The 11,537-nt window shown below is 33.6% G+C and overlaps 1 protein-coding gene and 1 long non-coding RNA gene across 2 annotated transcripts; both read right to left on the reverse strand.

The window, feature by feature from the left end:
- Positions 1–796: 796 nt before the first annotated feature.
- btg3 (B-cell translocation gene 3) lies at positions 797–8,368 on the reverse strand. Its single transcript, XM_084105321.1, has 5 exons — positions 8,242–8,368; positions 6,347–6,553; positions 6,071–6,208; positions 5,768–5,969; positions 797–2,117 (listed from the first exon to the last, which is right to left on the reverse strand). Exons 2-5 carry the CDS (start codon positions 6,517–6,519, stop codon positions 1,905–1,907), a joined length of 726 nt encoding a protein of 241 aa, XP_083961447.1. The 5' UTR covers positions 6,520–6,553; positions 8,242–8,368; the 3' UTR covers positions 797–1,904.
- Positions 8,369–9,011: 643 nt separating this feature from the next.
- LOC311076621 lies at positions 9,012–10,209 on the reverse strand. Its single transcript, XR_014604684.1, has 4 exons — positions 10,084–10,209; positions 9,669–9,968; positions 9,508–9,579; positions 9,012–9,401 (listed from the first exon to the last, which is right to left on the reverse strand). It is a non-coding gene; the product is annotated as an uncharacterized lncRNA (long non-coding RNA).
- Positions 10,210–11,537: the final 1,328 nt, after the last annotated feature.

Raw genomic sequence — 11,537 nt, forward strand, 5'->3', positions numbered from 1 at the left:
GCCACATCATTCGTCCTCGTGAATTGACGTCAGTTCCGATATTATTTCTTATGTTTTATTTGTATATTACAGGCAGGGGCGTTTTTCTAGGCTTTCATCAGTACTGGCGAACGGTAGCCTACATAAAGTGTTTGCGTGTATTTAGTAATGTTTTGATAGTCTTTTGGTAGGAAAATGCAGTACAGAGTCGTTTTCAATGCAGGTGTTGAACTTAATAAAGATATTCTTAATCGCAGGCCATTTAACAGTATGATTCATTTGCAGGTTTGTAAATAAATCGCTATTTTTGTTCTTTGTGTTCAACGTATCTCATGTTTTGCTGAGTGAAAACCCACTCCGAACGATTCGGTGTACGAGATATGTCCGAATCATTCAAACTGAATGGCGCTGTTTCTGTTTGCCGAATTGACCAAAATTATAGAAAAGAACCGACTCAAGAGAATGATTCATTTGCTAATCGGGTCGGGTGGCACTAGTTTTAGAAAATTAGGTTGGAGAACATGTTTTATTTACTTGACTGCCAAGATTATATTTATTATTTGTAATGTGTGCATTTGTTTTTGCAAGTGTAAGCATATAAAAACAGCAATTAGTTCAAATACTGAATTAATTAAAAAATGCGTACATACATATATATACACATATACATACATATATATATATATATATACATATATATATATATACGATTCAGTGTACGAATTGTGCATATATATATATATATATATATATATATATATATACACACACACACACAATTGTTCATTAATCTACCATAAATTTGCATAGAAAATGTGCAATTATAAAACTTTAATCCAGAAAGTGGATTGGTGCAGTAGAAAACACTTTAATATGATACTTTGGAGCTTAATGCAATATGTAATATAACTAATGAAACAAATAATTTTGACAATAATGCACTGTGATAGCAAACGGTTTTCTCAAGCACCTGGTGCATATTAGATGCACACTATTGTAATGTGTAACAGACAAGGGTGTGGGAAAAAAATGAAGTGAATTTGTTGGTCAATTCCTTTCGAGTCTGTAATGGCGGGGCTGATAGCCATGAATTTTAGTCATTTCCTCTTAAACTTGGTCAGAGTTTGTGAACAGATAGCTCCGCTCAGAGGAAGGTGTGGCCAGCATAGTGAACTTGTTGATCCGAGTTGTAAAAACACATCTGTACTACTTGTGTGTCAATTTAAAATTCCATACACCACAAAATAAAGAAGCACGGCTTGAGAAAATTAGCTTAAAATAACTAAGTACTGTAAAACAATACTGCAGTTCTATGCTATTTAGAAAATAATTTAAAGATATTGTACACCTAGACTGCCTGTTCCCTATTTAAAGATAAAGTTAAATTCTATTTCGTACTGCCACCTAGTGTTTTTCTAACAAAACTACAAAAACAACAGTTACATCAAATAACCAAAACCATTTTATATTACTTGAAAATGTTTTTTTAATGTTATTCATAATTTAAGTGGTCTAAGCAATACATAATACTTAACTGTGAATAAATAAAACATTTGGTCACTGAAACTATGACAAAAAAAACCAACAACATGATTTAAAGTGTTATCAAATTATCCCATATAACATAAATACAGCACATATTTCATTACCATTAAAATTGAAATACTTGAAATATTCCTAATTCAATATGTACGAAGTTTACCATATACATGTTCTATTACAAATAATCTAAAGTGCAAACAGTTACTGTTATCTTTCTTTAAAAAATAGACCAGTCACAAATTCAAAAAACAGTGTGACAGAACTACAAAAATACACTTTTAAAAAATTTGGTCAGTCATCTTAGTGGTAACTTCAAAAAACAATTTTCAATGGAATACCCCTCACATTGACACCAATGAACTAACATACTGTAGTAACAGTGGTCACTGAAGCTGGTGTACAAAGTTGGAAGGGCTGCCCCAGTAGCCATGCTTGCTGCGGTAACCCTGTTGGACCCAGCTGTGCGGTTTAAAGGAATGGTTGGGTCTGCAAGGGGGGCGGATCATGTAGTGTGGCCGCTGAGGGTAATGCCCTTTCCCTGGGCCGAATTTCTTTCTTGGTAGAGGATTCCATACTGGGGCGCTGGCATATACAAGCTTTACAAAAGAAAGAGATGACAAGAAATTGATAGAAACAATGGTTACATGCATGTGATTTACATTCCACTGATAAAAGTGAAATTTCCCTTCAAAAGACTACTACAATTCAAATAGCTCCATTTTTAATAAAAATTACAGACAAATTTAGTAACATTTTTTTAGGTTTTTTTTGCAATTAGATTATTTTCCCAAAATCATTCACCTCTATTTGCCACAAAGTGGTGAGCCATGACCAATCTTTGCTTGGCAAGCCTGAGATGCTCCCTTTATACCTAAACACGATATCCTCGTCTATTACCAGTTAACCTGCTTATGACTGTTTCAAAAACAGTTTACAGGGTTCCCACACCTTGGTTAACTTCAAATTCAAGGACCTTTCAAGGACTTTCCAGGTCCAATACCCTCAAATTCAAGGACTTAATGTGGGGACACATTTGTTGTGTCCAACAACAAACGCTGAGGTACCATTGTAGTAGTTTTGTAGTAGTCATGGCAACGTTCAACACAAAGTACCTCATGCGGGAAACACTTAACGTAACGTGTAAATGCGCATAACTAACGTAAATCAAGCAAGCTAGTATGCATAGGCCACGAAGTGTTGGCGAAATAACACATTAGCGGACCGGAGGGAATTATATTGATTTTTTTCCAGAAAACTTCTTGCACAAAATAAAATGAAGCACTTTCAAGGACCTGTATGTTTATTTTCAAAAACTTTCCAGGGCCTTGGATCTTTTTTTCCAGATTCACAAACTTTCAAGGATTTCAAGGACCCATGGGAACACTGAGTTTAACTTGGATTTTCTATAAGCTTTTCACTTTAATTTTGCATCTGTCCCAACTTTTTTTTACATTTACAAAATATAATTAAATTGTTCAGCGAGAACATTGGAAATCTTTTCTTTAAACTTTTATCAGTTAAATAAAGTTGAAAGAGAATTAAATCACAGATTCTTGTTTTTATTGCATTTTACAAAATGTCCCAACTTTTCAGGATTTAGGTTTGTAGAAGACAGTCCATATAAATAAATGAGATTAATAACCTTCAAGTTTGGGATCAGTGAGTTTTAATTAATACTTCTACTCAGCAAGCATGGGTGGCGCTAGGGAGGGGCTAGCAGGTGCTTTAGCACCCCCAAGAAAGACAAAAGCAACCCGATAGCACCCCCAAAAATAATTTCTGGAAGCAATTATATTCAGGCTGTATTCTATGGAAGCCCTGAACTGCATGGTGAAGAAAAAAAAAGAAAACATATCTTGTTATTTCGAGATATTAAGTTGTTATTTCAACAAAATCTATTGTTATTTCGACATAATAAGGGGACATGCATTAAGCCACATTAAGCGTTCTTATAATGGTTTTCTATGGGAGGAAAATGCTTAACGTGTAATTAAACATGTTGCGTTCATATTCTGGGCTCATCTGATTTTTTGTACATAGTATAGCCTACTTTATTATGATTTTAGTATCATAATGATTAATAAATGCACGCACAATTATCTGTGAACTTGATAAATGTTGCAGATATCTTTTACTACGCACAAACAAATGCCTTTCAACTTATGTGTGCAAAATTCAGAATTAAATGAATGTGCAGAAATTTGTACAAATAGAGAGTCTGTGGGCCTAATATACATGTTGTAGCCATTAAATAAGCACACTTAGTTTCACATTTGTTAAAATATTATAATGTAATGTTTTTTTCCATCTATGTTGATTATGAAAAGTGAACAGCAAATATAGCAGCCAATATAATCATGACATGGAGGCGCCGGCTCGGTCACTTGCATAGTTTCATTGCACGTGAACTGGAGCGCATCTCATCATAAATTAACCAAAACTCAGCGTATGCCTCACAGACATAAGACATATATCTATAGAAAGCTTGAAATGTCTTTAAACAACAAATTCAAAACTAAAAGAAATAGGCTACTCTCTGATTATGTAATCCATTATGTGCGTTCACTACGGAGATGGCAATCGTCAACTTCATCTTTACAGCCGACACTAGCTACATTTACATGGACACAATCGGAATGAAATCAATCCGATTGATGAATCCTAACAAGGTGTTTACATGAATGATAAATAAAGTAATCGGGTTGATGTGCGCGTTTATATGTCACAAGTTTAAAATCGGATTTGATGTTTTGACATGCGCACACTGCACGAATATACAGTGTTTCCCGCTTTCGCGCATAAATATTCTCATCTATTGGTTATTTATTTGTTTTAAACAGCAGATGTAATATTAATTTGTCTCTGGTCATAATTTAGAGCATATTAACCGTTTTGCCGTGCTGCTTATTGATCACGCAGTAAAAATGCCTCTCCCCATGGCCAAAACCAGTCATCTGTGGATGAGAATCCAAAACAAGGACTGGTGGGACGTTGTCCTGCTTCACTTCACAGACGCGCAAGTGAAATGAGGATTTTAGAATGACGGGAAACTTATTAATATGACACTTTATTCAACAGGAAGAACAGCTCATTCCGCGCGTCATACGTCATTACGCTAGTTAACGTCATCGCACATGCGCAGTCCTTCCAGTTTCGGTTTTCAATCCGATCAAGTGTTTACATGTTCTCTCGATCAGATTACAAAAGGGATAAACCACCCCTTTCAATCCGATCGAAATTTCATTCGGATCGAGCTCAATCGGATCGATTAAGGTGTTTACATGAAGGTTTTTTAGTCCGATTGAGCCGTCAATCCGATTATAAGTGTCCATGTAAACGCAGCTACTGACACAAAAAACACTAGTTTAATAATAAAAATCAATGCACGCATGTCACCGGTTTTACAAATGCACATCTTGCTTGTTGCACACACACATATGTCGAAATAACATTATTAATAATAAATAATAAATCTTTAAGAATATTTGATTGAATGCTGAATGTTGTGCTTGCTCAATTTAATAAAATTAAAACTTTAATTGTGATAATTAAATAATTGAATATTAAATATTGAGTGGCCAAGTTTTGCTCATTTATTAATAGTATTTATATATAATATGTGTATGTATATATATATATATATATATATAAAAAATAAAATTGCACAGCTCCCCCTGTCAATGATCTAGCACCCCCTCAGCACCTGCGTTAAAAATTCTCTGGTGCCACCCCTGTCAGCAAGGTACATTAAATTGCTGATATTTATGTTACAAAATATATCAATTTAAAATAAATGCTATTCTTTTGGACTTTCTATTTATAAGAATCCTGACACACAAAAAAAGTTTCCACCAAAATATTAAGCACAACTGTTCTCAACACTGAAAATAATAAGAAATGTTCTTGAGCACCAAATAAGCATATTAGAATGATTTCTGAAGGATCATGAGACATTGAAGACTGGAGTAATTATGCTGAAAATTCAGCTTACCTATCATAGGAATAAATCACATTTTTAAATATTATAACAAAAAAATATTTTAAATGATAATAATATAATAACAATAAAATAATATTTCACAATATTAATATTTTTAATTATTCATTTTTGATCAAACAAATGTCACTTGGTAAGCAAACTTCTTTCATAAACAGAAGGAAAAAAAAAACATACCAACCCCAAAATTTTGAACAGTACTGTGCCTATGGCAATCAAGGCAATACAAATACATTTAGGACATTGTACCTGGTATGGAGAGTGGTTGTAGAGAGGTGGGTTGTACTGGAGCTCTCTGCATGTGGTGTCCTCATCCGAGGAAGATCCGGAGTGGTAATCCGACGTGACCCTCTCCACAGCGCTCGTCACTTTCTTTGTCACATCCTCTTTATCATCATCGTCATCGCTTGAGAAGGTGGCCACAGTGAAACCATGATTCCTCTCGCCATACCTGCAGCCATTTCAGAAGTAAAGATTTCTTTCATATTTTCATATTTAAGCAACAGTCAACAGTTTACAACAGTACAGTTGTAAATAAGTAGAAAAACTCACCTACAGCACACCTCTCCAGGGTCGACCCAAAGCGTGAGTTCCTTAGGCAGACCAAGGTCTTTGTACTGCACTCCACTCTCAGCACATGCTCTGAGCAATTCAGCATCCTCTTTATGGAAACGGTTCACTCTGATGCACCTGCACAGGATATATTTATAGCTCATTTTAACATCACATGAAGCATGACATGCATCCTGAACATCTGACTAGATGTGAATCTAAAGAACATTGGAACTAGGATGTCACTGCACAGTACTGCTTATCAGACTGCTGTACCTGAATGCTTGGCCCTTGCTGGGGTTGTCTGCATACCAATGACCCTTGTACTTCTCCTGTAGTGCTACAGTTAACCGCTCCACAAACAGGTCCAACTTGTCTGCTTCCAACTTCTCAGCCTTCTTTATCAACCGCTTCAAGAAAAACACCACCGCTGCTATTTCTTTCTTCATCGTTAGCTGTTCAGCTGAAATTCAGGTCCAACTTCTGTCAATGTAAATACAGAGACTTGATTAAATATTAAATAGATACTTAAATAAATACCACCACAACACCCTGTGATGATAATGCATTTTCTTGAATTTAAAATAAATTAACCAAAACATGACTTTCAATTAAAGAAATGAATAAAAATATATATTTTTTTATTTTTATATAATAATACAATTAAATTATTACACAACCATTTAAAGGTTTGGGGTCAGTAAAAATGTTTAGAATAATTCAATTAAAATAATGAATGGTAATAATAATATTTTAATAATAAAAACAAATTATTCAGCAAGAATGCATTACATTGACCATACAGACATTTCTAATGTTACAAAAGATTTCCACTTCAAATAAATGTTGTTCCTCTGAATATCATCAAAGAAACCCCAAAAAGTGTTACAATTTCAACAAAAATATTAAGCAGCACAACTATTTTCACCATTGATCATAAAAAATGTTTCTTGAGCACCAAATCAGCATATTAAAATGATTTCTGAAAGATCATGTGACACTGAAGACTGGAGTGATGATGCTGAAAATTCACAGGAATATATTACAGCTAAAAAAATATATTAAATTAAATATAAAAGTTATTTTAAATGATCATATTTGACAACACTATATTACCAGATTTTTTATCAAATAAATGCAGCCAGATATCTTTCAAAAACGAAAATTGTTAAATCTTACTGACCCTCATCTTTTGAATATTAATGTAATTTTGTATTTATTAAATAAACTAAAAAAAAAATGTCGCACTCCAAGTGGATAAGAAATCCTTTTTTATTTATTAAATGATTCATTAAATAATAAAACAATTAAATAATCAACACAAAACATTTTAGTATTATTATTAATAATAATAAATAACATAAAATATTGAATGAATAAATAAGGAGTCTTTTTTTTAAAAGACTTCCAATAACTGTTAGGTCAGGTTTCTTTCTAAAACATTAATCCATCAACATCAATCTACGCATGTACCAGAAACATAAGCTCTTAGATGTTGGCTGTCTATTAACACTAACCCTAGAGAGAGAGAGAGCAAGTGATTAACACAAAGCCGGTCAGACGGCGGGACAGAACAGCAGGATGGCGCGCTAATACGGTTATACGTTTGAAAAACAAGACCATGACAGAAATGACCATTCGTTTATGGAACTTAATAGCATCATTTCTAGACTGCATTCAATTTTTATAATTATTGTATACTTTTAAATTCCCGAGTTGTAGTTTAATTTATCAAATATTATCTAGACTCTAGAAAAACAAACGTCATATTTAACGTTATATATATATATATATATAAAAACACATTCCTATATATTTTTATAAAACGTATTTTAAATAGAAAAACTTATTTGACCGGTGACGTTAGTTTCCCAACTGGACTTCAATTAGTTACACGAGCTAACGGCAGCGATCTTATTTAAATGTCATATTAAAACTATACTCCTTATACATTTTTAATAAATATTGAAATAATTATTACAAACTGAATCCAGCTAACGTTAACTGTAGCCTAGCCGAGGTTAACGTGGCCTCGATTCCATTTTCAGTTGGCTTTTCTGACAGTTTCCTTTAAAAACATTAATTTCAAATTATTGTATGTAATATTTGGAGCTTATAAACATTTTACTTTTATGCGAGTTCGCTACATCATTACAAACAGATATACTGACCGTGTTTTCCTTTCATCCACATGTGGCCAACTCCTGCTGCCCGCCTGGCGCACAACACACACTCCAGATCTGCTCCGCGCGAATACGGGTGACGTGACTTTGTCTTGTGCGCATGCTTACAGGAAATGCTTCAGGAGTCGATTCTTTTGATTCACGAAACGAATGATTCATTGATTGGCAGAGTGTGGAGAAGAAGAGCTGAGCAGCACACACGTAAATGGATGCAGGGTGGAAGTTTATTTTCTTTTAATCAAATGAATTAAAATAAGTATGCCATATTTCATTTTTTTTTTTCCATAAATGATCAAGTAAAGGCTGGTGTGTCCTGTCACATGACAATGAGAACTGTGGGCAGTTTTATAAATTGGACAATGGCGCCATCTAGCTTGCAAAGTGGTGCTTGATGAACTGATAAACTCGTGACAGGGTCTCTGACTGTGTTGTGAAAAAATGACCTAATATCCACTCAGAATGACTATTGATACCTTTCATTTCAACATGAGCAGCACATGTTGTCAGAAGGGAAATATCTATATCAGGGTATGACTGCAGTCATAACGAAAGTGCAAAACTTGTGTGGCACATGTCAACAGGAAATACCTATCAGGATGTAGCTCTCACCTCACTTCACACTTCATTATCACAACGACAGAATAATATTGCAACCTGGATTGCAGGGAATTTAGAACTAAAAACACCATGCAGGGCTTTGTGTATAGGGGTTATTGAATTAAAAGAAAATGGAAATGGAAAAAAGAACGGTGGTGCTGGAGCTTCATTGTTTTTTTTCAGACATGTGGCTGGTTAAATTTAGTGATTTCACTGAGAACTTGCTAAAACTGGCTAAAAACTTGCTCCATCCCAGATAAAATCAGATTGACCAATATTGCTTGAGAAATAAAAATAAAAATAAATAAATAAATAAATGACAACAATCATGGTTTTAAATTGTATTTGCACAATGGCACTGGAACAACATGCTAGAACAATGGCTCACTGGAATAACACGCTAGAATAATCAGTATCGTGGAGGTGACTGTTAGACGGATGATAATCACTCAGAACTGAATACAGCACCTCAGTCTTCAGTTCAGAGTGCAGGATGAGCTCAGATGGGACACTGACCTCTACAGGCTGTTGACAGGATCTCATTGGACAACCTTTAGAAGAGATTATTGATGCAAAAACATCTGATCAATGATGCTCATTTTGATGAAAACACGAGGAAGGCTGTTGTGTTAGAGATAAAATCAATGACATACTCACACATTACTGTGATGATCAGGAGGACAAGAGTCAGCAGTGTAGAGGTGAACAAAACTATCCAAATATGACAGTCTATAAAATATGATTATTGAAGGGTCATTATGTATTCTGATGTTTCTATACAGAATAAAAAGATGTAGCCTATATGTAATGTGTAATACCTCTAAACCTCTCATAACAGTCAGCAGGAGACAGGTGGAGAATCATTGGTTGGCTCAGGGATGAGTGATTTACCCAACACGAGTAGTTTGTACAGTCAGAGACATTCAAATATGAATGGAGGGTGAATGATCCATCTGGGTTGGTTTTGTTAATGTTGTATGTGAGAGGGACGTTCTGAAATCCTCCATTTCTCATCCACACCTGCTCTAGAGCAGAAGGGTAAAACCCCTCAGAGAGGCAAAGAATCGTGTGAACTCCATCCGATGCTCTTACATGTGACACGGACACATTGGGGTGTGCTGTAGTAAATATAAGAGTTATTAGTAAAAAAGCTCATAGGAGCAGATATTTGTCTCAGTTATGATGATACACTCAAGTCACTATGATTTCTGATTCTACTCATAATAAACTCACCAATCACTTGAACAAATGTTCGTTCTTCACCCAAAAGCACAGACGGAGGTGGTAAGGTTCTTGACATAACACATTTGTAAGTGCCAGTATCATTTATCTGTAGATTTGATACCTCAAATGACATTTCCTCAGTCTTTGGAATAAATCTAATGTGATCTTTACATGACTGATGTATCCATGAGTTGTTAGTCTTCATTGATGAACACAGTTTATAATTAGTTTTCAGCTCCACTGTGAAACAATTAATGTCACTTGATGATTTGTATTTACAACTGATATTAACTGACTTTCCTCGATGAACAGTCTGAACTGAGGTGCCACTGAATTCTGAATGTCCAGCTATAACAACTGAAAAAGACAGGGCAGAAATAATAATAATAATGTTTTATTTATCACTTCACTAGATTTAATTTAAAATAATATTGATTAAATAAAAATAAATAATTATAAATAAATATTTATATTAAATATAAATATTGTATAATATTTAAAATAAGATTTTCTAATTAAAATACCAACCAGACAGAAGCATCCATACACATGTGGTCACAGAGTTACACTTTAATGACATCTAGAGAAAACAGAAAGTGGGATATTGATTTCCCAGTTTTGAACAGAAGTAAACTATATAGCAGGGTAAACTTCTACTGGCTAGATGAAGAATGAAAGATCATAGCAAATATTATTTTTGCGTTTCCATTTGCCCCAACTGAAAAAAAGAAAAGAAAAGAAAAGAAAAGAAAAGAAAAGAAAAGAAAAGAAAAGAAAAGAAAAGAAAAGAAAAGAAAAAGAAAATAATTCAATTGCGTTTCCACGACTCTTCGACAGAATCACTGTAAAAAAAAAAAAAAAAAAAACCTAATTCAACTTAACGACTTAAGTTCAGTTGCTGATAATTGGAATTTTAATCAACTTTTTAAAAAATCTTGTCTAGTTGCCACTTAAAAACAAAATTGAAGTTTGTTCAAATATTTTGATGAGTTAAAGTAATGGAAAAACATGTTATCATAAATTTTTAAGAACAAAAGAACAATAACTTCTCAAGAACAAACTACAGAAGAGAAAAAGATCAGTTACTCTTTCGCAATTAGGTGTAAACAAAATGTAGAGTTGTCAATGTACAAAATATATAAAAATAGATTTACAATGTTAATTATTTCGGAAATGCATCTAATTTGTAAACATGAGTAAATGCATTAGCTAATATTAACTAACAATGAGCAATATATATTTTTACAGCATTTGTTAATCTTTGTTAATGTTATAAAAATGTTTTATTAAAAAAAATATTTTAAAAAATAGTTCACAGTGCATTAACTAACAGATACAACTTTTGGGACTAAAAAAATGTAAGTTTTGTTTTTAATTGTTAGTTCATGTTAACAATGAAACCTTAGTGTTATTAAAATATTTTGACAGAACACCACAATTGACCAATCAGACTTATGCCAGAG

Source organism: Abramis brama, assembly GCF_963993115.1.
Source record: "Abramis brama genome assembly, chromosome: 25".
Taxonomy (NCBI): Eukaryota; Metazoa; Chordata; class Actinopteri; order Cypriniformes; family Leuciscidae; genus Abramis; species Abramis brama.

What these genes read in the sequence shown, in the direction of transcription:
- btg3 (XM_084105321.1), bottom strand. Translation starts at nt 6,519, where the DNA reads ATGAAGAAAGAAATAGCAGCGGTGGTGTTTTTCTTGAAGCGGTTGATA. An exon ending in AGCAAGGGCCAAGCATTCAG is followed by an intron (nt 6,209 to 6,346) that starts GTACAGCAGTCT and finishes TATCCTGTGCAG; the next exon opens with GTGCATCAGAGTGAACCGTT. An exon ending in CCTGGAGAGGTGTGCTGTAG is followed by an intron (nt 5,970 to 6,070) that starts GTGAGTTTTTCT and finishes AAATGGCTGCAG; the next exon opens with GTATGGCGAGAGGAATCATG.